Genomic DNA, 23,629 nt, shown 5'->3' on the forward strand with positions numbered 1-23,629 from the left:
AAACTATTCTACTTCAATAAATAATAGGCAGTAATAGGCTAAAATAAAAAAAATTAAAAGTAAAAGTAGGAAAAATGGAACCCGAGATGCTGAGGCGTGGTATGTTGGTCACTTTCCTTGAAGTAGATTTCGCCGCCTTACAGTGCACTAGGCTTGGATGGCGTTCTACTCCTGAGATACAACAGCCTCTCGTTCCTTCTGCCTCGATGATTTGCACGGATCAAAGAAGGCTTCGAACCCAGAATCAATATGCAGCAAGCCCGTTTAAAAAGAAAAGAATTTGGAAGAAATATTTTAACTGGTAGGAAGAGAGTAGAAAAGGAAAAGAATTTGGAATCCTTTGCTTTTTGTCTAAAGAATTGTTTTTTTTCTAATCTGTAGAGGCCTTCTATTTATAGACTTCTACAGACGTATGGCTACAGGGCGCGTCATTTTGCGTGAGGCACGAAACCTTCGCATGGACGGGTGCGATCCTTCGCGTGGAAGCGCGTTGCTGCGCCTCCCTTTTTGCACGGTCGTAAAAGCACTTGCATTTACATTCGTGCAAGGCTCCAGAACGCGTCTTGCTTTTACGTTCGTGCAAGGCTTGCACGGTCGTAAAAGCAGCAAGAAAACCGGTGGGAAGAAGGACTCGAACTCACAACCTTGTGAGAACAAACACCACACACAAACCAACCATACCAACAAAGGATTGTAATAATAATATAAAACATTTAATCATTAATAAATACAACAATTTCTACCTCCGACTCTTGCCTGATTTGATGGAGGAAGAGGGAACTCAAAAGAAGAGATTTCTTCCTTGCTCAAATTTGCTGCAGAAGCTGAGGAGGCAGAACTATCATCACCAATAGGCAAACTGTAACCAGTAAATAAAATAGTAAAATCATAGACTGGTTTAGAAGCTTGAGTTGGGAGTAGTAAATCTGATTGGAGAAGGCTTAGAAATAAGAACCTATTCTCTTGTTGAGGAAGACTGCAGTTTTGACTAGGCTTAGCCTCAGAATTCTGAAAGCGATAATAGCCATTTAAAATTTGAAACAAGAATGTAAAATTTAACCTCTTTAAAAGCAAACTTCGAACTTACAAATTCCAAAGAATTCTTTACATCCTTTATTTCTTGCTGTTGGCTTGCTTTTACTCCTGTAGCGACATCTAGCTCCTGCTCGTGTCTGGACAGATTGAAAGAGGATCAATTGCAAATTAAGATAGAATAGATCAAGAGTAACAGAGATAAAGAGGAGGAGAAGGGGGGGCCCGCGGGTGGGGGAGAGATGGGGGGAGAGAGAGAGAGAGAGCTTGTCTATTAACATCAAACAATGATTACCCTAAAGACTAAAGGTAGACTAGCCCACCTGATAGTGTTGTCTGACAATATCATCGGATTGTCTCTTTGATTACTAACTTCTGCTGGCGCTGATTCCTATCATGAAGTAAAATAAGGGTAGAGAAACATAATTTGAGACGTCTGACTTAATTCAGTGAATCAAAAAGAGGGAAAATGACGGACCAGATAAGAATCACCTTCTGCACTCGATCTACATTCCCAAAGTCGCAGAGAGTCTCCATTTTAATGGATCTGCCCTCTTTGATTTTCGGCATGAAAGCTAAGTCAATATAAAGAAACACAATTAAACCCTAAATTCCAATTCGAAGCAGAGACCAGAAAAAAGAAGACGAGAATCTGAAGAACGGCCTCCCTATTCCTCGTCCTAAAATAAAGCGAACCTATTAAACGAAACAAAAATCTTGATTCCCTAGATCTCTTACCATACAAAAGGCACCTTCCCCATTGATCAAAACCACAAAAACCAGAACCACCATGACCCCGATCAAGAAGTACGTATTCTTCCCAAAAGGGTTGGGGGAGTTCGGGTGAATAAAGATTCTCTTTTTCTCAGCATTAGAGATACAGATCAAAGAAAAGAAGGGGAGAAATCAGCAAGAAACGTACGAGAGGGGGCGTAGCTGAGGGAGGTCTCGAACCAGCGTTCAGCCCTTCGGATGTCCTCCTTGGTCTCCTCGTTTATGAAATCAAAGAACCGGGGCGCACAGAACTCATAGGCCTCGTCTATCTGAAGGACATCCACGCCGCCTCCTGCTCCTCCTTTCGGATCGGTCGCCATGGGGATCCTTCCTTCTTCCTCCTAAATCTCGGGGAACCAGAAGGGGCTTTTAGGGTTAACGCGCGGAGATGTAGGGTTTTGGCGAAGAAAGAGGGAGAGAGTGGCAAGACGTAGTGAGGACGAGCGGGGGAGAGGGGAAGGGGGAAAGAGGAGTGACGCGCTTTCTTGGTTTTCCTTCCAGGGGGCCTATATTTTTGGAAGGAGGATTGGCGAGGGTGAACGTTATGATTCCAACGGTCGGGAAATTTGAAAAAGGCGGAGGAGGCCATAAAAGTGGGCTGCCTGGGGGATGGACGTGTTTAACGGCCATATTCATGTGGGACCATTTCCAATAACCGGCTTAAAAGTGCTGTAGAAATTACGGATTGAATTCCTTGGGCCTTGCTATTAAATACTCAGTTGTTCCATTCATTCCATAGTACGCAAGAAGCAGTAAATGCCAGGGCGGATGATGCCAGGGCCCTGGCCTGAGATCTGCAGAGTTGCACCATCGAGAGAACCAAGGGAGTCTATAGAGGAGGAAGCGTGATAGATGTTGATTTTATGATTAATTGCAACCCAGACTTGTTTAGTGAAATGGACTCGGGTTGTATCTTGTGCATGGATTTGTCCGCCTTCGCGCTTTCACATCTACGTGGGTGGATGAATAATAAGATTTGAAGCTACCGCTTAGTCGAACGTCAATGTTGGTCGATGCGGCAAGAATGGCCGGTCTCAGAGTCAGTGACCTGGTCATCTCCAGAGAGGGCCGATGGGATGAGGTACGGATCAGGATGCGTTCGGGGCGCAGTTAGCTCAGAGGACCCTTACTGTCTTGCTGCCCCAGGGAGCAATGGTAGACAGGCAGTTTGGGCAACCACGGGAAGAGCCAGAGTGCGCTCGATTGACCTACAAGTGGTGATGGGTGGTGAAATTTCCAGACGATTTGATGGTGGTTGGATCTGAAGGATGCGAGTCCACCCCCGAGTGGCTCTGTTCACTTAGAAAGTGGCTGGGATTGTTTGCCGACTAAGAGCTTACTGGCTAGGAGGGGAGTCAGGATTTCTCCGATGTGTGTGGACTGTTCGGACTTGGTGTAGTCTGTCATTCATATCTTGCTAGAGTACCCACAGGCAGCACAGGTCTATAGGAGGGCCTTGTTTTTCCTACCGGGGCTCGCGATGTCAGCTGCGGATCTTCTTCGGCACGTGAGGTCTGTCATACAATCTCCGAGCACTAATGAGTGGGGTATTGTTGCTGTCTATTTGTCTTACCACATCTAGTTGGACAGGAGCGATAGAGTCGTCGAGAACAGGGCTCCCGTCAGGGCTATGGAAGTCACTGAGGCAGTCGAAGCTGATTTATCTAGAATGGCTAGGGACATCTAAGACCCCCTCTCTGCTAGTGTTGTGCCCAGATATGTCCTTGTGTCTTGGGAGCCCCACACCTGGCTATCTCAAGGTAAATTTCGATAGTAGTCTACTCTCTAACAGTGATAGTGCTGGAGTGGCGTTCGTAATCAAGGACCAGGCCTCCAAGTTGATTGCTGCAGGGGGCGCCGTACTTTTGAGGCTTCTGCTTTTGGGGCGGAGCTCAGGGCTGTGTGGGAAGGACTCTTCTATACAAGACGTGTACTAGAAGCTGGGTGTATCATCCTTAAGGGAAACTCAGCCGCAGTGATTGAGCGCATACTGGAGAAGGGTCGGGGGAAGGCAAAGCACCCGCTTCTAAGCGACATCCGGCTGATGCTGAGGGAGCGCTTATGCTTTCGAAGCCGTGTATGTATTTTGAGAGGCAAAGAGCTGCTGATTTGGTCGTCTCATTTGCTGCCCAATATTTGAGAGAGATTCTCTGGACTTAGGGAGGCAAAGCACATGCTTCTAGGCGATATCCGGCTGATGCTGAGGGAGTATTGTGCTTTTCGAGCCGTGTATGTATTTTGAGAGGCAAAGAGCTGTTGATTTGGTCGCCTCATTTGCTGCCCAATATTCTGAAAGGATTCTCTAGACTTGGCACGCTTCTATCCTTTCGTTACTATGTAGTTTTCTCTTTATGAAATCAGCTAGCTATGCTCACATGAGATTAGTTTGAGACGCCAATGTACAAATAATAATAATAATAATGAGATTAAATAATATGATAAAAGGCGAACAACTAGCTCAAGAGCTGGTTGGAGGGAACAACGACAAGTACCAATGACGAATACATACGTGGCGAGAGGGGAGTGGATGTAAATGGCGGCAGAATGGTTGAGGGGATTCCCCTGCCTGCCTTTGCACGAATTCGTTTTTGCTGTCTCGGCGTCGTCGAGGACCAGGTCGACCGTCTCGGTCCGTGGCACGCGTTCGGTACACGCCAAGGAGATGTCACGCATCTCATTCAGTGTACCGCAGGAAAAGCATCGACCATCGGATCACCCAGTGAAATGGCATTTCAGGAAGAGGAGATCATGATTCTCTTTCTCACAGTTGCGAAGGACATAAAAGGGCGACTTTGGGTTGCCGAGTTGTCACCTGTAGGGAGTTTCACATGGATTGCTGCCCAAGCATAGAGTATAGAACTGCTCTTGGGAGGCCTACTTGCCAAAGCCGTCTTGCCCAAGAATGAGCACGACCTCCCGTGTCGAGGAAAGTATGAGAAGATTCGACGGTACAGCGACCATCCGGACTCCATCAGCAACTAAATTAGCCTTTACAATGTGGGTTGACGATGTTGGCTAAGGAGCTCCTTGGCTGGCCAGCTTTCATATTCTGTATTTTGGTCCAAGGGTTCGGCGAAAAGCTGGTCACGGTTCAAGGAATTTTACACCGCGAGGCCGGAGGATGTTTTTAAAAAGGAGATTTGAGTTGAGAACTGGTCCTTGAGGCTGGTCGTTCAGGATTGGGTCTGTTGCTGGAAATGGGACCCGAAGGCGATCGTTGGTCGAAGAGAGGGAGCGGCAGGTGCTCACAGGGAGCGGCGGTCCGTCGGCGGGCGGCGTCCTCCGTCCGGGTGCCTGCAGGAAAGCCGGTGGCCGGGTCTTCCGGCGCCGGCCCTCCGATGCTTAAGTCAGAGGGGGGCAAATCGTGTAAGAGAAGAAGAAGAATAGTATTTGTAGAGTGCCCAGTCTCCAACCCCCCTCTGAGAAGCAAGGGCTCCCTTTTATAGGGGGGGTCGGTTTACCTGTGATATGATGGGGCAAGGCCATTGTACGGCTCGGCATGTTGCTCAGATCGGCGCACGATCAGGTGAATCATTACATTGATGTCGGAGGTGAGGTCGTCGTACGACCCGAGGCGGCACGCGATCGGGCGAATCATTGCATTAATGTCGGGGGTAAGGCCGAGATCAGAGACTTATCATCGTTGATTGGACTCTGCTGGGCTGACTTGCCGTGGAGAGTTGTGGGTCCGTAGATAACAGGAGCCACGCGCATTAATGGTGGAGTAAGCTGGAGATCCGCATTAATTGTTGAGTGAGCCGGAGATCCACATTAATTGTTGAGTGAACCGAGGGTTTGCAGGGGTCGTGCGCAATAAATGCCGGGGCAGTGGCAGGATATGGCCCTCGGCCGGACCTCGGAGGGGTACGGCTGTCGTGGGTAGTCGACAAGAATAGACCTCGGGTGTCGGAGGTTCTGAGGTCGGAGGTCGGACGCCGACCTCGGCTGTCCCAGGTCGGCGGTTGTGCGGCCTCTTAGGAATAATTATGTTGCTGGGGGAAAAGCATATTTCCCCAACACTACCCCCGACTTCCGAGTTCGAGCAGCTTGCAGGCTCGGACGCGGGAAGTAGAGATTATCATTATTAAAGTCGGAGGGAATCACGTCCGCACCCTTACGCTTTTCGGAGCTTTTATAACGGAACCTGCGCCCTTTGGCGCTTCGAGGTCGCTTTAGCCGGCGAGCTTATGATGGGGTCTGCGTCCTAACGTTTCCCGAAGCAGCTGCAACGGGGATGGCGCCTTTTGGATCTCCGAGATCGCTTCGTGCGGCGAACCCATGATGAGGGGCCTTGGGCTCGACGAGGCGGCGCCTCGATCTCATGGTCGAGGCTTCCCTCATAAATAAGTATGCCGTTTCGTGCTTTAAAATGGACACGCAGCGTGATCTGAGGTCGGACGTTTCCGATCTCGTATTAGCAGATCACTGATCTGGGGAGGTGGAGGCTACATCGGCGCTCCACGTGTCCCGGAGGTTTATTAAATGAAGGGAGCGGGGGCGACATCCGCTCGTCTTTTAAGGTGATTCGATTTTGCGGACCCATGATGAGGCCGTGAGATCCGATGGGACGGCGCCTCGATTTCGTACCCGGCTTATTGATTCGGGGTGGATGTGGTGCTTCGGCTTCTGAGGCCGACACGCGGCGCGATCTGGACGGGGGATGGGAACCGATCTCGTCGATCTGGGCCGTCAGGGGGGTCTATATAAACCTCACGAATCTGCCCTAAGAATTTTATTTGGTTGCCTTGTATTTTTGCCGTCTCCTTCCTTGCTCCACCCTTCGACCAAATTTTGTCGACGGTGCCCGGAGCGATTTCCGGCGATGTCCCGTAGGTTCCCACCCTGTACTAGCTAGGGTTTCTTTTCCTCCTCCCTCCTCTATCTTCAGTTTTATTTTATTTTTCCATAAAATGGGTCTCGGTCCTGAGGAAGTAGGGTCGAGTCTGTCGGGGGAGGAGTTGGAGTTGATCCGCTCCCGGTTCTTCTTTCAGCCCGGGTTTCGTCTTGAAACTGCGGGACCGGAGGATAGGGCGACGCGGCCGCCCCCAGGTCGGATCGCGGTTCACCGCGAGACGCTCTGGGCCGGCCTGCGGTTCCCTGTTCACGAGTTCGTGAACAACTTGCTGGTCGAGTACTAGCTCGTCCCAGCACAGCTTGCTCCGAACTCGTGGAGGACCATAATCGGGTTCCTGTCCTTGTGCCTCGGGCATGGGATCCCGATCTCCGTGAGCATCTTCCGTCGGTGTTTTCTATTAAAGAAAAACCCGGCGGATGCAGAGTGGCTGTACTTCGCCTTTCGGGGCGGTATGTCACTCTTTCATGGTGCCCCTTCCTCTATTCATGAGTGGAAGGAGAAATTTTTCTTTCTTGCGTCTGAGGCGCCGTGGGGGTTCAACCCGAGGTGGGGGCACCCTCAGTTGAAGGCCCTCAACAGACTCTCCGAGCCCTCGGGGAGGGAGCTGAGGGTCCTGGACTCCTTGCGGGCCCTCGGAAAGGGGTACAACCTGATCGAGCTCCTACGGGAGGACGCCCTGGCGAGCGTTGGTCTGAGTTCGGCACGCCCTGAGGGTAAGGTAGTTTCATTACCTTCTTTTTTTGTCTGTTATTTCTTTTTACTATCATTGGTCTGATACTTAGGAGAATTTTTGATTTCAGATATTCCCCACATGCCGACTAGCAACACGTCTCTTTTCTCGCGAATAAAGAGGCGAGAGGCCGAGGCCTGGGGGGCCATTCTCCAGCCTCGGAAAAAGTCGAGGTCGAACGGTGCTTCCACATCGGCCGGGACGAGAGGCCTAGAGGCGGGGGCCTCCTCGGCCGACCAGGGGCGAACACGGGCCGCCGGCGACGCGGGCCCAGCGATCCCTCCTTGCCCTGCCCCCATCGCCCAGCGGGAGGGTCCAGCCACGATCCGCCAGCAACGATCGGGGCCTGAGCCGAGAAGAGGCCCCGAGGTCCCCAGTTCGGGAGAGCCGAGCTCTTCAAGGGGGCCAAGGGAGGAATCGGCCGAGCCGGGGTCCCCTCTCCTCGAGGGGAGTTCTGCTCTACACGACGCCGATGTCGCACGAGCCGTTTTTCGGCGTGCGATGCTTCCAGCGGACCGGGCCGAGTTCCGGAACTTGCCGCTGGAAGAGATCGTCGACAGTACCTACCGCAATACCGTTCTGGTAAGCTACTTTCCCAACTTTTCTTAAGCTACTGGCGAACACGCTGTATGTTTTTCGACTCATAATCGCTTCATCCGTTTTCTCTTGCAGCACATTCACGAGGTCGACGCCTTGGTGTTCATCGCCCAAGGGTGTCAAGAAGAGGCTCAGCAGCTCGGCCGGCAATTGGAGCCAGCTAAGAAAAGAATTGCCGAGTTGGAGACGGCACTGGCCGAGGCCGAGGCACGGAGGGAGGCCACTGAGGCCGGGCGCCTAGCTATGGTCGAGGCGCTCGAGGAGGAAAGGGCCGCCCATTCGCTGGCCAAGTCGGCTCTGCGCGCCTCGGAGGCGCGATTGGGGGAGGCCCAGTCCGAGATCGCGGGCCTCAAGTACGAGTGCGGGGTCTTCCGCCTCAAGATCGAGCAGCTTGAGGCTCGGAAAAAGAAGGCACTCGAGCGGGCCGAGAATGCCGTGGAGCTCTTCAAGGAGTCGGAGGAGTTCCGCGACATGTTAGAGGAGGAAACCGTTGACGGGTTCCTCCGGGGCTTCGACAACTTTCGGAAGCAGATGGCTCGGATCTGCCCCCAGTTCGACCTCTCAACAATTCGTCCGAGGATGAACCTGGGTTACGGGTCTGATTCGGACGACATCCCCGCCATCCTGACATCCGAGGCGGGGTTGTATGAGTGTGACGCCGCCGAGCCTGCGACGGCGGTGGTCGAGTCGGAAAGCGTTCCGGAGGCACCTGCTGCAGACCCCGAGCCCGTGCCCGCTGAAGGCCCCCAGGTCATCTCCATGGACGACCCCGAGGGTGACACGTACGCTGCTGCCGCCTCTTAGGGCTTAGGCTTTTATCTTCTCTTTACTATAAATGAGGTCGGCCTTCAAATTCGTTAAACGACCGACCTCCAATTTTGTACTTAGCCTTTCGGCATTTTGCTAATGAAAAATCCCTTTTGTCACTTTGCCTTTCTTTCTTCTTTTGTTGCAAACGAGGCTGGGATCTCAACCCATCGTCTTACCAGCGGTCCGCTTCATACCTTAGCTTTCGAGTTGCTCAATAGAGGCGCGTCTCTTCATCGAATATACCCTTGCTTCCGCTAGTTCCGATCGCGCTAACCGGAAGAAGCTCCGAGCTTAGGTTTTTAGGAAATTTTTCTAAGTCTTACAGCTCGGACTCTAAAGTCGCAAGAGTTGCCGTATTTGGCTTTTAGGTTTGTAAGGCACCGAACTTGGGCCTTGGTCCTCCAAGCGGGGCCATGCCAGATTTGCACTGGCCACTATCTGGGGAGTTTAGTTGATCTTCCGAACTCGGTTCCCAGATGGTAGGACCATAGAAAGGGTTGGTGCTATCCCCCATGGGGGAGCATGAGCTAATAATCGAGTTGTCGCCAGGGTTTTCTCAACTTTCGTCCTCGGACTTTGCCGAGGTTCCGGTGAGCGGGGCCGGGACTTTTAAAGAATATCTCGGCATCTTTGAACTCGATCGGTACGCCCGCGATCGAGGTCATTTTCATAGCTCGACATCGGAGTCTACGCATGGGGGCCGAGTTGGGCCCTAGTTTACGAGGACTTGCATAAGTTGTCGTGGAGATTTAACAAACGGAGTATGCGTAATGTTGGTGGGAGATCAGTTTTAAACCGACTCATAGGAGTAGTCCAACTTTGGCCAAAATAAGGTCTCGACTTTGACTGAGATTTCGCTAGCAGCGCGTAGATAAAATATGACAAGGAGAGTGTCGAGTTGGATGTACCTTTTGCATTCCCAGAGTTGTGCCCCACATAGCGGAGTGGGTTGTTCCCCTTCCTCATCGACTTTCGGAGTCATTCTTTGACTTGTTGGGGGGGGCTCGGGCTTCTCACGGACCCGATGACGCCCGCCGAAGTTGAGAGGATCTGGGAAGATTTTATTGATCCGCGACTCTTCCCGAGATCAAGGGAGTTTGGGACTCTACGGTCGAACCTCGGGGCATCCCGACCTTGGTCGAGGAATCTTACGTCAGGTCGGTGATCCTGGGAACGCTCTGCCGACCTGCGATGCATCCCGAGGTCGAGAGAGTTTGGGACTCTACGGTCGATCCTCGGGGCATCTCGACCTTAGTCGAGGAATCGTTCATCAGGTCGATGGGTCTGGGCACGCTCTATCGACCTGCGACGCTTTCCGAGGTCGAGGGAGTTTGGGACTCTACGGTCGACCCTCGGGGCATCCCGACCTTAGTCGAGGAATCGTTCGTCAGGTCGATGGGTCTGGGCACGCTCTATCGACCTGCGACGCTTCCCGAGGTCGAGGGAGTTTGGGACTCTACGGTCGACCCTCGGGGCATCCCGACCTTAGTCGAGGAATCGTTCGTCAGGTCGATGGGTCTGGGCACGCTCTATCGACCTGCGACGCTTCCCGAGGTCGAGGGAGTTTGGGACTCTACGGTCGACCCTCGGGACATCCCGACCTTAGTCGAAGAATCGTTCGTCAGGTCGATGGGTCTGGGCACGCTCTATCGACCTGCGACGCTTTCTGAGATCGAGGGAGTTTGGAACTCTACGGTCGACCCTCGGGGCATCCCGACCTTAGTCGAGGAATCGTTCGTCAGGTCGATGGGTCTGGGCATGCTCTATCGACCTGCGACGCTTCCCGAGGTCGAGGAAGTTTGGGACTCTACGGTCGACCCTCGGGGCATCCCGACCTTAGTCGAGGGGTCTTGCGTCAAGTCGACATTTCATCGTCCTGCGATACTTCCCGAGGTCGAGGGAGTTTGGGACTCTACGGTCGAGCCTCGAGGCATCCCGATTTTAGTCGAGGAATATTCGTAGATTCTCGGAGTTCCAGCTTCGCGGAATTGGAGTTCCCTCTAGGGATTTCAACTTGTATGCTCCGGGTCGTTGTATTCGGGCGATCTGATACGGCCCTTCTCAATTTGGGGCGAGCTTTCCCTGCTCGTTCGGTTGAGAAGCCTCGGCTCTCCTGAGGACGAGGTCCCCTACTTTGAAGAGCTTGGGCTTGACTCTGGAGTTGTAGTATTGGGCCGTTCTCTGTTGATATCTCGTCATACGGACCCGGGCGACCTCTCGTGTCTCTTCAACAAGGTCCAAGTTGTTCCTGAGCCGGAAAGAATTGGTGTCGGGGTCGTAATGCTCCACCCTTGAAGAAGGGAGGCCGATTTCCAGCGGGATGACGGCCTCAGTGCCGTATGCTAGGTTGAAGGGGGTCTCTCCCGTGGGCAGTCGGAACGTAGTTCGGTACGCCCAGAGGACGTTGTACAAGTCCTCGACCCACTGTCCTTTGGACCGATCAAGCCTAGCTTTGAGTCCCTGCAAAATGGTACGATTAGTTACCTCAGTTTTTCCGTTTGTCTGGGGATGGGCGACCGAGGTGAAGCGGTGGTCAATGCCGAGCTCAGAGCAAAATTTTCTGAAGTGGACATTGTCGAACTGCCGGCCATTGTCGGATATAAGGATATGAGGAAGTTCGAATCTGCAAATTATGGACTTCCACACGAAGTCCCGCATCTTTTGCTCGGTGATCCGGGCTACAGGTTCGGCTTCGACCCATTTAGTGAAGTAGTCGATGGAGACGACCAGGAATTTTCTTTGCCCAGTGGCTAGAGAGAAGGGCCCCAGAATGTCAATCCCCCATTGGGCAAACGGCCAGGGGGCGATGATTGAAGTCAGCAAGGCTGAAGGTCGGCGTTGGATGTTAGCATTCCGTTGGCACCGGTCACACTTCCGGACGAAATCCGTCGCATCTTTCTGGAGCGTGGGCCAGTAATATCCTTGCCGCAGGATCTTATGGGCTAACGCCCGACCCCCCAGGTGATTTCCGCAGATTCTTTCATGGACCTCTCGGAGGGCATAGTCCGCCTCAGAGGGGCGGAGGCATCTGAGAAGAGGAGAAGTAAACGATCGACGATAGAGTCTGTTTTCATATAGGACATACCGTGTAGCTTGGCGCTTGACCCGGCGAGCCTCTGTCTCGTCATGTGGGAGGGTTCCGTCTTGGAGATAGCGGACGAACCCGTCGATCCAGCTCGGCTCGGAGTCGATGCACATGGTGGGCTCGGGTTCCTCCGTACTGGGGGTCTGAAGGTACTCGAGCGTTGTCCCCTTGGAAAGCTCGCTCATGCGGGAGGTCGCCAGTTTGGACAACTGGTCTGCCCTGAGATTCTCCGCTCTGGGAATGTGCTGGATACTGAAAGAGCTCAGGGTGGACACGAGTTCCCGCACTTTTTGGAGATACTTATGCATGGATGGCTCTTTTGCTTCAAAATCCTCCTGAATCTGGCTTACCACCAGCTGGGAATCACTGAAGGCCTTCAGGTCTTCTACTTTCAGCTCCTTTGCTAACTTGAGCCCGGCGATGAGAGCCTCATACTCAGCCTCGTTGTTCGAGGCCGGGAACTCGAGGCGCAAGGCTTGCTCAGCCACCACTCCATCTGGGCTGGTAAGGATGAGTCCAGCCCCGCTACCCCCCGAAGTTGAAGACCCGTCCGAGTGTAGGACCCATGGTAGCCTTGGGGCTTCCTCTGTGGATACGGATGGCAGCTCGGGGTCGTCCGGCAGGGTGCACTCTACGATGAAGTCGGCGAGTATTTGAGCTTTGATAGCCGGCCTAGGTCGATATTCGAGGTCAAATTCTCGGAGCTCGACCGCCCATTTGGCGATCCTCCCCGCACGATCCAACCTTTGGAGTATTTGCTTCATAGGTTAGTCGGTCAATATGGTTATTGTGTGGGCTTGGAAGTAAGGCCTGAGTCTCCGAGTGGAAATAATAAGAGCGAAGATCGTCTTCTCAAGTTTGGAGTATCGGGTCTCAGCATCCCTGAGGACCCGGCTGACGTAGTAGACCGGCTTTTGGAGCTTGTCCTCTTTCCGGACGAGGACTGAGCTCACTGCAACTGGAGAGACGGCCAGGTATAAGTAAAGGACTTTGTCCCTTTGAGGCTTGGTGAGCAGCGGGGGAGAGGCCAGAAGGCTTTTGAGCTCTTCAAAGGTCTGCTGGCATTTTTCTGACCACTGGAAGTCCTTTGGCCATTTGAGGATCTTGAAGAATGGGAGGCAGCGCTCAGCCGATCGGGAGACAAATCTCCCCAAGGCGGCGACCCGTCCGGTAAGCCGCTGCACCTCCTTGACTGTCCTCGGGGGCGCCATTTCTTGCAGCGCTCGGATTTTCTCGGGGTTGGCTTCGATTCCGCGCTGGGTTACTATGAAGCCCAGGAACTTGCCCGAGGTGACTCCGAACGCGCACTTCGCTGGGTTGAGCTTCATTCGGTATCTCCTGAGCTTGGAGAACGTTTCGTTGAGGTCAGCTATATGGTGCTCCGCCGCTCGACTCTTCACCAGCATGTCGTCCACGTAAACTTCCATATTCCGGCCGATCTGGTCTTTAAAAATTTGGCTGACCAGCCTCTGATAGGTGGCTCCAGCGTTCTTCAGGCCGAAGGGCATCACCTTGTAGCAATAGGTGCCCTTGTCGGTGATGAAGGCCGTCTTCTCCTCGTCTTCTGGCACCATTCGAATTTGATTGTACCCCGAGAAGGCGTCCATAAAAGTCAGCAGTTGGTGTCCTGAAGTGGAATCGACGAGCTGGTCGATGCTTGGGAGAGGGAAACTGTCTTTTGGGCAAGCCTTGTTCAGGTCGGTGTAGTCCACGCACATGCGCCATTTTCCGTTGGCCTTCTTTACGAGGACTACGTTGGTGAGCCAATCTGGGTAAGAGACCTCCCGGATGAAGCCGGCTTCAAGGAGTTTATCCACCTCCTCGGCCGCAGCTCGTTGCCGTTCCGGGGCGGAGCCTCTTTTCTTCTGCTTTACAGGTCTGCTAGTCGGCTTCACCTGAAGTCGATGGACCATGACCTCAGGGTCAGTTTCCGGTACGTCCGCGGGCGACCAGGCGAAGATATCAGCATTGTCCCGCAGGAAGCTGATGAGGTGATTCCTCTCGCGGGCGCCAAGGCCGGAGCCGACCTGCACAGTTAGCTCGGAAAAATTTTCTCGTAGTGGAATTTGAACAAGAAGCTCACCAGGCTCTACTTGCTTCTTCCAAAGGGTGTCCCTCGCATCCATGGTTTCTATGGGTAGTGAGGGGCCTGTTGGCTGAATCGGCGCCTCGGTCAGTTGCCTTACTCGGTAGGCCGCCATGTAGCATTGCTTGGCAACCAACTGGTCTCCACGGACCTCGCCTACTCCTTGGCCGGCGGGGAACCGCATGAGCAGATGACGGGTTGAGACCATGGCTCGGAGGGCGTTTAGCCCTAGCCGCCCAAGGATGGCATTGTAGACTGAGGGCAGGCGGACCACAAGGAAGTCCGTCCTCACAGTGCTCTCCCGGAGAGCGAGGCCAACTGTGACAAGGAAGCTGGCCTCACCTTCAACTGGGACCGAATCCCCGGTGAACCCAACCAGTGGGGTATTGATTTTTCGGAGATGTCCTTCTGGCAACCCCATTTTTTGGTAGGCATGATAGTACAAAATGTTGGCTGAACTTCCATTGTCAACTAGGACACATTTTACATCCAACCTGTTTACAATCATAGAGATGACCACAGCGTCATCGTGGGGGGTCTCAACCCCTTCCAAGTCCTCGTCCGAGAACGAGATGACTTCATCAGCACGCAGGCGCTTCGGGGGGCTCCCTGGGCAGCTGCTCCTACCGAGGCTCCTCCGATCATATTGATGGTGCCGGCGATAGGCCTGTTGTCGTCCGGGTTCTCGGGCAGTGTGGCATTTTCCGTCGGCCTTCTTTCCTCACGTCGGTTTCTCACGAACCGATTGAGTACTCCCCGGCGGATGAGCGTCTCTATCTCGTCCCGGAGCTGGAAGCAATCCTCCGTGTCGTGCCCACGGTCTCGGTGGAAGCGGCAGTACTTCCTGGGATTGCGGGGAACTCCAGTATCCCGCATAGGAGGCGGGGGTCGGAAGAAATCCCGACCCTCGATTTCCATCAAGATCTCGGCCCGAGGGGCATTGACAGGTGTATAGTTCTTGTACCTCCCTGGGTACGTCCGAGGCCGCGGTGGAGACCTTGGTCGAGGTGGAGTCCTCCGCTGAGGTCGTCCCTACTGCCGAGGCGGGCTCCTCAGTCGGGGGAGCTTCTTCTCTCGACGGGGGGATTGGCTCCTTTGTCGGCCGCGCTCCTCGCGGCGTTTCTTCTGCTTCCTTGAGGCGGGCTCAATCGCTCCCCGCCTGGAGGCAACTGCCTCCTCGGCCTTGGCGTACTTCCGGGCTCGGGCCAACATTTCGGTGAAGTCGGCCGGGAAGCTCTTCTCAATGGAGAAGAGGAATCGGTAGGAGTGAACTCCAGTCTTCAGAGCTGACATGGCTATTGACTGGTCTAGCTCGCGAACTTCCCACGTGGCGGCAGTAAAACGGTCCAGATACTCCTTGAGGGATTCCCCCTCCTTCTGCTTGATGTCCAGGAGGGAGTCTGACGTCCGTCGGTGGCGTCGGCTGGCGGCAAAATTGGTAGCGAACTGCCTGCCGAGTTGCTCGAAGGAGGACACCGTGTTCGGCTTTAGTCCAGAAAACCAAAGCCGAGCTGTCCCTCGAAGAGTCATTGGGAAGGCCTTACAAAGTACGGCCTCCGAGGATCCTTGTAGAGCCATGAGGGCTCGGTAGCTCTCCAAGTGGTCGAGGGGGTCGGTAATTCCGCTGTAGGGCTCCACCTGAGGCATTTTGAACCTCGCGGGGACCGGCTCATCCTCGATCTGGCGGGAGAAAGGGGATTTGGTGGTGAACTCGAAGTCTCCCTCCTGCCTTGCCTTCCTACTGTGGAGCGCTGCGATTTGGCGCTCCAAATGCTCAACTTTCCTGTCGAGCTCCCCAACCCGTGGGATTGTCACCGTGGTCTGCTCCGGCTCACGGTGGTCTGGGGCTGACTCAGCCTCAGAGGGTTGGGGTCTTCTGTTGAGATCTTCCCCCGGTAGCTCTCTCTGGGGAGAAGTCCGCTCTTCATTGTTGGCTCTGGAGGAGCCATGCAAGTTCTGGCCTGGGAGAACCGGGCCGTTGGGAGGAAATTCTGGCAGGACCTGGGCCTGCGGGGGGAGCATTGGTAAGGCCTCCTCGCGCCGCAGGCCTTGAACGGCGGCGGCCAGGGCCTGGACTTGCTGTATCAGGGCATTGAACTGCTCCGGCTGGACCTGAGGAGCTGGGTCAGCCGGAGTGAGTGAATTCTGGACGGAATGTCCAGGACTCTGCGGGGGACGCCGGGAGATGTTGGAGGCTCCCTTGCTTCTCAACTTAATGATCGCTACTCGGTCCCTTCCTCTAGCGCCAACTGTTGCTGGAAATTGGACCCGGGGGCGATCGTCGGTCGAAGAGAGGGAGCGGCAGGTGCTCACAGGGGAGCGGCGGTCCGTCGGCGGGCGGCGTCCTCCGTCCGGGTGCCTGCAGGAAAGCCGGTGGCCGGGTCTTCCGGCGCCGGCCCTCCGATGCTTAAGTCAGAGGGGGCAAATCGTGTAAGAGAAGAAGAAGAATAGTATTTGTAGAGTGCCCAGTCTCCAACCCCCCTCTGAGAAGCAAGGGCTCCCTTTTATAGGGGGGTCGGTTTACCTGTGATGTGATGGGGCAAGGCCATTGTACGGCTCGGCATGTTGCTCAGATCGGCGCACGATCAGGTGAATCATTACATTGATGTCGGAGGTGAGGTCGTCGTACGACCCGAGGCGGCACGCGATCGGACGAATCATTGCATTGATGTCGGGGGTAAGGCCGAGATCAGAGACTTATCATCGTTGATTGGACTCTGCTGGGCTGACTTGCCGTGGAGAGTTGCGGGTCCGTAGATAACAGGAGCCACGCGCATTAATGGTGGAATAAGTTGGAGATCCGTATTAATTGTTGAGTGAGCTGGAGATCCACATTAATTGTTGAGTGAACCGAGGGTTTGCAGAGGTCGTGCGCAATAAATGCCGGGGCAGTGGCAGGATATGGCCCTCGGCCGGACCTCGGAGGGGTACGGCCGTCGTGGGTAGTCGACAAGAATAGACCTCAGGTGTCGGAGGTTCTGAGGTCGGAGGTCGGACGCCGACCTCGGCTGTCCCAAGTCGGCGGTTGTGCGGCCTCTTAGGAATAATTATGTTGCTGGGGGAAAAGCATATTTCCCCAACAGGGTCTTTCCAAAATACCGTAGGGCGCGTTTGGTTAATTCGAAATGGAATTTGAATATTAGAAGAAAGCCTAGATTAAATTTGAGAAAATGGGACTTTTTCTCTGGAATAGGAATGGAAATGAAACCCCCTCCTATCAAATAACTGGAATAAGAGCCACTCATTCTCATTTCCATTCCAAAGCCCAACTTCTTCCAACCAAACATGCCCTTATTATTGCTCTATCTCCTGTATGGATTTTCGATCTGCATGAAAGAAACTGTCAAAGCAGCGAAGACGTGTAATCGAGGCGGTCTTCTTGTGTAATGTTTTGCTAGCAATAGCCTTTGCTGGAGCATGGTATGGTACAAGTCCCCACCTAGTAAAGCTAGGTTCATTTTTGGTTGAAGTTTTTGATTCCAAGTCCTTCCTGCTGCTCCGGCATCCAACATTTCCTCCAATTAATGAGGCAGAAGCCAGCTGATATTGGGATAGATCCCTTCCAAAAAAAAGGATTGGTGGATAAGGTCCAGTTGCTCGATCATCCAAATGGGTGGAAGGAATACCGACATGTAGTACTGTGCGATCACCGATAGGACTGAGTTGACCAATGTCAACCTTTCGCCTCAAGAGAGAGTGGAGCCTTTACATCCCGCCAGTTTGGGGTCAAGTCGGCAAATAGGAGGCTGCCAGTGCTGTTTGGAGAGTCCTCTTTCATGCAAAGAAGGCAAGCCAGGATAATTGATTGGCAGCTTTCCCCCCTCAAATGGTGGTTCAGGGTCTAGACCCGTAAGAACCCCAAATTTCTGTCCGTTCTACGAATATGATAGCCCGCGCTGGCGCGCGAACAGGGGCCACGCTCGTTATTTTAGCGAGGTGGATGAATTGCTGGTGAGAAGGATTGATCTGATCAAGGAGCACAAGTTACTTGTAAAACCCCGTTCCCGGATAGAAGTGTGAGAAGGAATTGCCAGTTGACTTGGTTGAAATCTCTCAGTACATCTAATGAGAAGTGATGAAGCTATCAAGGATACATCTGTCATGCAAAAAGGTCAATTGGGTGGTGCTTGTCAGGCTCCACCATGACAGATTTAAGACGATTGACTAGCAATTGCGGTGATGGCTCTTATGATCCCATCGGGAAGGCTGATTGGTCGGTACATATTTTTTTTCTCCCAGGAGATGTCTTTTTCCTATTCAATTCGAACCCGAGTGGTCCTAGAGCCTTCTCCAATCCAAGCTCAAAAACCGCATCTTTGCTTCATCCTTGGATAAAGGAGGATAAATTGACGTTGACAGTGTAATAATCCAGAACCTTATCCAAAAAATACTAGTTTAAAAATATTTTTTAGATTTCTTAATTCTATATAAATACTCAATTTCTTTCTGACGAATAATCAATATAGAACTATATACACACTTATAGGAATCCTTATATACTTTCCTCGTTTAAGCCTAATATCCTTGTCAGACTAAGAATATAAATTCATCCAAATCTAATCACAAGCACTATAATCAATCCGTGGTCAGTATCAATAAGTTTGTGCTGCAGTACCCTCTAGTCCACATTAATTATGAGCCGAATCTACTATGATATTATTTGTAATAATCCAAAACGTCACTAAAAAAAAAAGCTAGCTGAAAAATATTTTTTAAATTTTTTAGTTTTATATAAGTATTCAAAATCTTTTCAATTAAAGAAAACGTTTGTAAACTCCCCTGCAATCTCATTTAGCATGATCCCATGATTTGCGTTAACCGATATATTATTTTGGTGACGGCAACAATTTGCCATTCCAGATAAGCCATGTTTTGTCACCATGGTGCAGCCCATTTGACACAAACGTTGTTTCCATGACAACTCGCCTTGGTGCGCTGAACTTTCCAGCCACTCTTTGATAGTGCAACGCTGAGAAGGTTCAGCTGCCATCAAATCCCATTACTCTTCAAGAGCATCAGTTTCATGTAGTGGTGCCATAGATTCTTTTTGCTTGCGGACTATGTTGTGCACCTGGAATTGACTCCGTGTGCCTTTCAGTCTTGCGCACCAAGATTGCAGCTAGGCCGCGGTGGGTTAGATCCCACTAGTAAGGGGATTAGGCAGTGCAAATTGGTTTATTGTAGCCAAAGCAACTCGAAACGGAAAGGCTGGACCAGAGTATATGTTTCCATCATAAAGGCAAATGAGGATGCAGTCAGGAGTTGGCTTTGGGCCTTTGGCAAAGCATGCACATAGCAAAGTGGATGCGAAACTTCGTAATCAGTAGAGAGTATAAAGCGGTATAACTTGGCAAAGGAATACATTCTCATGATAATTTGACCACGTGAAGTCCCTTCCTCGAATTGGAGGATCCATAAGGTGCATTTCTGGGATGAAGTCGGCAAATTGGGCCATATCGAAGCGATCTAGCCCGCCGAATACAGATGAAGCTCAATGCAAGAAATGATCTTGGATGGGTGTCGCATGGCTGAAACCAAAAGCGGTGGGCCCCCTATGCCATTCTAATTTTGCACAATTCAAGGGTTTTTTTGAATCTGGCTTTGGATCTCGTGACACCTATTAGACCTGTGGGTTATCTTGTGTAATTTGACACAAAGGAAGCACTTATTGAATTGTATTAGTAGACAGATCTAAGTGACTCAATTAGGTGGAGCTTTTTATGCATAAAGAAAATTAGATATTAGGGACGGGTTTGATGGTTGGAAGTCATAATGATCACAGTATACCAAGAAAAATAAAAGATGAATGTTTTTTCTAATAAGAGGTATTTCTTTGTTTATGGGATGGAGGCCACTACAATAGCAATATAGCTGGCATTGTGACTCCTAAACTCCTTTACTTATGATATCTATACCCATGTGACATAGCCTTAATATTGTAATTGATGTTGGTCGTTTAACTCAATGGTGAGCTAAAGAGTTTTGGGCTAGAGAAGATTACTGAATTCATCTAATCTACTATTGGACATTATTGACCATGGCCTCTCATTGGACCCAACAAAGGAATAAGCTCTATGAATCTACAGTAGATTTTGTCTAATGCTTACCCTCCTCATTGCTATCTATCGAGGATCAATGTGAACATGAGGATCATCGCCACCATGACGTACCATAACATGGGCATTCATCCAAAGATGTTTCAATTTATAAAAATGTTGTACTGAATTATAACATGGTCTAAAGCTAATGTCAAGCCACTTTTCACCAACTTTACAGTAGAAAAATCTATTACGCATAATAAACAAAAGATTGAACCTTGGATCGCATGAAATAAGATAAAATTTCACTTTAGATCAGGCCAATCAAGCTAAGTCAAATGATCAATGTTGAAAAGGAAAAGCATTTCTTCAAAGGAAAGAGAGAACAACTCTTGTTTATTTGACTCGTATTCCCCTTCACTATTCTTCTTTCTCACCAAAGAGATCGTGTGTAGACTACGTTACCTGCTACACTAGAAAATAAAAGAAGGCTAAAATAACAAGTTATCTATGTTTAATAAGGGATTTATAAATAATTTTCTTTTTATGAGAAATATTTATACATAATTTTCTTAACATATGTCGTACTTAGTTAAGCAGACAACGTTTGAGACTTTGCATGTACAAATGCAAACTCTTTACTTCAAATAATTGAAAATCATTTAGGACTAATTGCACTTGTATTTTTCTTTCAGATATTTTATACAGTGAGACGGCGACTGTACAAATTCTGAACTTAGATATAATTACATTTGTAAGAACCAATATTATTTTTTTTGTTTCACATATTCTATATAGGGATCACTAATCTACTAATCTCAAAAGCATTTTGCGGTCAAGAAATACACACTTACTGTGACTAATAATAATAAGGGTGTAAAATGGCACGCTTTTCGGTGTGGATTAAACATGCCCACGCAAGATCCAAAACAAGCATTAATCAACTAAAAGAATAAAAGTCAGAAGAGGGTAAGAAAAATATTAGAGAGAAAAAAACATATAAAAAATTCGTCGCTTTACAAGATGCCTTAAGAAAATGAACTATGGATGCCTCTCCAACTAGCTTTGTGTTACATTATAGGACCAAATAAGACTTCAATTCAAAGAGAGGTACCAGCCATTTTCCATGACTACATGACCCAGGTTGAAAACTAAACCACCCAAAGACAATTTAATTTCATTGAACCTAAGGCTTACTTTAGCTAACTTGGACCAGCTAACTATTAACTACAAATAATAATTAATGCATGAAAGTTCACAATATCCTTCAATAAGGGGACCTGTTTTTAATTATATTTTACATGTTTTTACACAGTGACCCCAAGAACCGTCAGGGGTTCAGAATATACAAATACAGGTGCAAAATACTACAAAGCACCCGGTGGAGGTTAAAAATTACTCTCGAGTTCACGAGACTGATCATTTTCCTAGTGGATGTAACCAGAAGTAATTAGCCCATCCTAATATCAAGCCACACAGGATGTTGTGCCGCCGCCGCCTCAAATGCTATGTCTTCCTCCAAATCCCTCTCCCTTCCCTGCCCCTCGCCACTACTATTAGTCTCAGCTCCATCAAGAATCTCTCCTCTTCCCTCCTCCCCCACCAAGAAGCCTAGCCAAAGGAAGCATCCTCTCTCCCCTCACCAAAATCCAGTGAATATCAAATGCGGAAGCTGCAAGAATCATACAAAATAATGATTCTAAACTTACTATGATTCTTGGATTAGGAAAAAGAATCCAACGTCTGATGTGTATGGTATACACAAGAAAAACAGACAACAAAGCAAAAATAGGTACGTCATTGCTCATCCTATCACTATTGCTAAGGTATAAATTTTCTAACCTAGGAAGCTATATTACCAGTAGTTGCTAGTTGTCAGTTCGTAAGTCACTTGCTTCAGCTGGCTGTGAGTGCATGAAGTATAAATAATGATATAATACCATGGCGCCACATCTATCTTTGATGGGCTATCAAGGTTTTGTCGAGTTCCAATACATCAACTTTATTCTTGCTTTTCATCGCTTGAAAGTTTACCAAGACTATGCCTCCAAGCAAACGAGACACAGAGCAGGCACAATATCTACATTGTTTCAGTTCGTCTTAAATTTATAAATAAAAAGTAAGAGGCTGAGAAAGGTAAAATATCGTCTTGAATGCATCAGTCATATTGATACTAAGTTCACTGACATCAAAGTACATTACTTTCAGATATTTTAAATAATATATTACAACATAGTGCATTTTCACCTAACTTTTCAAACACAGCCTCCTACTTTGGAGAAATTATCCATAGAATAAGTTTATTACTTTGGCAAAGATAAATGTTAAAATAACGAATGTATAAACAACTGAAATTTTTTTACCTCGTTATCTTATTATCAATCTCCTATTCTTTGCTATCCGTTCATCATCCCTTTCTAGCATCACCACCCCTAAGATCCTCATCCTCTTTTCTCATCACTACTACCATCAGAGTCCTCCCCATCCTTCCATGGCACCAACATTGTGTACGTACGGCACACAGCCTTTACCCCTTGCCCTCTATTCGGTTAAAATTTCACCCCCGTATATCATTCAAAGTGCCAACATTGCACCATACCCCAAAAAGAAGAGGGGAAATTGCATCAGTAAATTTTGTTTTCTTTTTCTCCTTTGTTCTCATCTAATTCTGATCAAGCAAGCATGAAACAAAAAAAAAAGTAAATAAAAGCCTGACAAAATATAAAATAAAAAAGGAAGCATATTAGGTCCAAACTACTGTAATGTCCACCAACACTAAATCAAGATTAGCTCTTTCTTTACCATCTACTCGGTTAAAAGTATCAATCCAACATCACCTTCCTCTATTTCAATTTTCTTTAAAGAAAACCCATTACTGTAAGAATATGATTAAGAAATAAAAGAAATGAACAACATTTAATTTTGAAGAATAGGTTGCGCACAAAGATTTTTTGAAAACAAAATCTCTTTAAAACTATTAGATCCTAAGTGGAAGAGTCAGGTTGGAAAGGACTGTAAGATTAAAAGAAGCCAAATATATATTTGCATCTCATATTAGAAACTGTGGTTAGACAAGATAAACTCATAGACCAAAAGTAGATCATCACACACTTATAAACAAATAAAAACCAGATAATCTACTATAGTAGGGAAAAAAGCAACAAATGTATAGCATATTCAAATATTTTACAAAGAAAAATCAAAATAAGATAAAGACTCTAAAGCAGGGTTAGAAGCAGCAAATGTAAAGCATATTCATATGCTGTTGTACAATGAGGTAAATGCCACCATAATCAGTACCACATGTAATGTGAATAGAATATTTAGTCACAACCTAAACTACATCACTGAGTAAATTAATGCTTTTCTAAGACAAGAGAAAATAGATGTTTTCACTCAAGGAAAAAAGAAAAAAAAACAAAGAATCTAGAATAACTGACCTGTAATGCTCCCGGACTCTTTTCCATGCTTTCCTCATTAACCCCTCATCAGACCCTTCTCAGCAACCTAACCACCCCTCATATTTGTTCACCATATTTTTCACGACAAATCACATGCAGTTCCCCTTTTACAGACATCCGTTTAAGGATATGACCGGCATTCATTGACAGAAGGACACCCT

The 23,629-nt window shown here is 49.4% G+C and overlaps 1 protein-coding gene across 4 annotated transcripts in view; it reads right to left on the minus strand.

Moving 5' to 3' along the window:
* LOC103707173 (protein TPX2-like) overlaps positions 1 to 23,568 on the minus strand; it is a 28,826-nt gene extending 5,258 nt beyond the window's left edge. For 2 of the 4 annotated variants that reach the window (XM_008791564.5, XM_088722600.2), the window contains exons 1-6: positions 1,955 to 2,365; positions 1,525 to 1,607; positions 1,356 to 1,423; positions 1,088 to 1,172; positions 956 to 1,008; positions 744 to 859 (exon numbers count right to left, since the gene is read on the minus strand). In XM_008791564.5, coding sequence (XP_008789786.4) covers positions 744 to 859; positions 956 to 1,008; positions 1,088 to 1,172; positions 1,356 to 1,423; positions 1,525 to 1,607; positions 1,955 to 2,126 — 577 coding nt within the window. In that variant the 5' untranslated portion in view covers positions 2,127 to 2,365. Of the gene's footprint in view, positions 1 to 743; positions 860 to 955; positions 1,009 to 1,087; positions 1,173 to 1,355; positions 1,424 to 1,510; positions 1,608 to 1,954; positions 2,366 to 23,447 lie in introns of those variants that run through there. The other 2 variants (XM_089930577.1, XM_088722614.2) reach the window with 2 other exon arrangements.
* Positions 23,569 to 23,629: the final 61 nt, after the last annotated feature.

The sequence above is a fragment of the Phoenix dactylifera genome, chromosome 1, assembly GCF_051530095.1.
Source record: "Phoenix dactylifera cultivar Ajwa chromosome 1, Ajwa_hap1_PhDact_Kaust_v1.1, whole genome shotgun sequence".
NCBI lineage: Eukaryota > Viridiplantae > Streptophyta > Magnoliopsida > Arecales > Arecaceae > Phoenix > Phoenix dactylifera.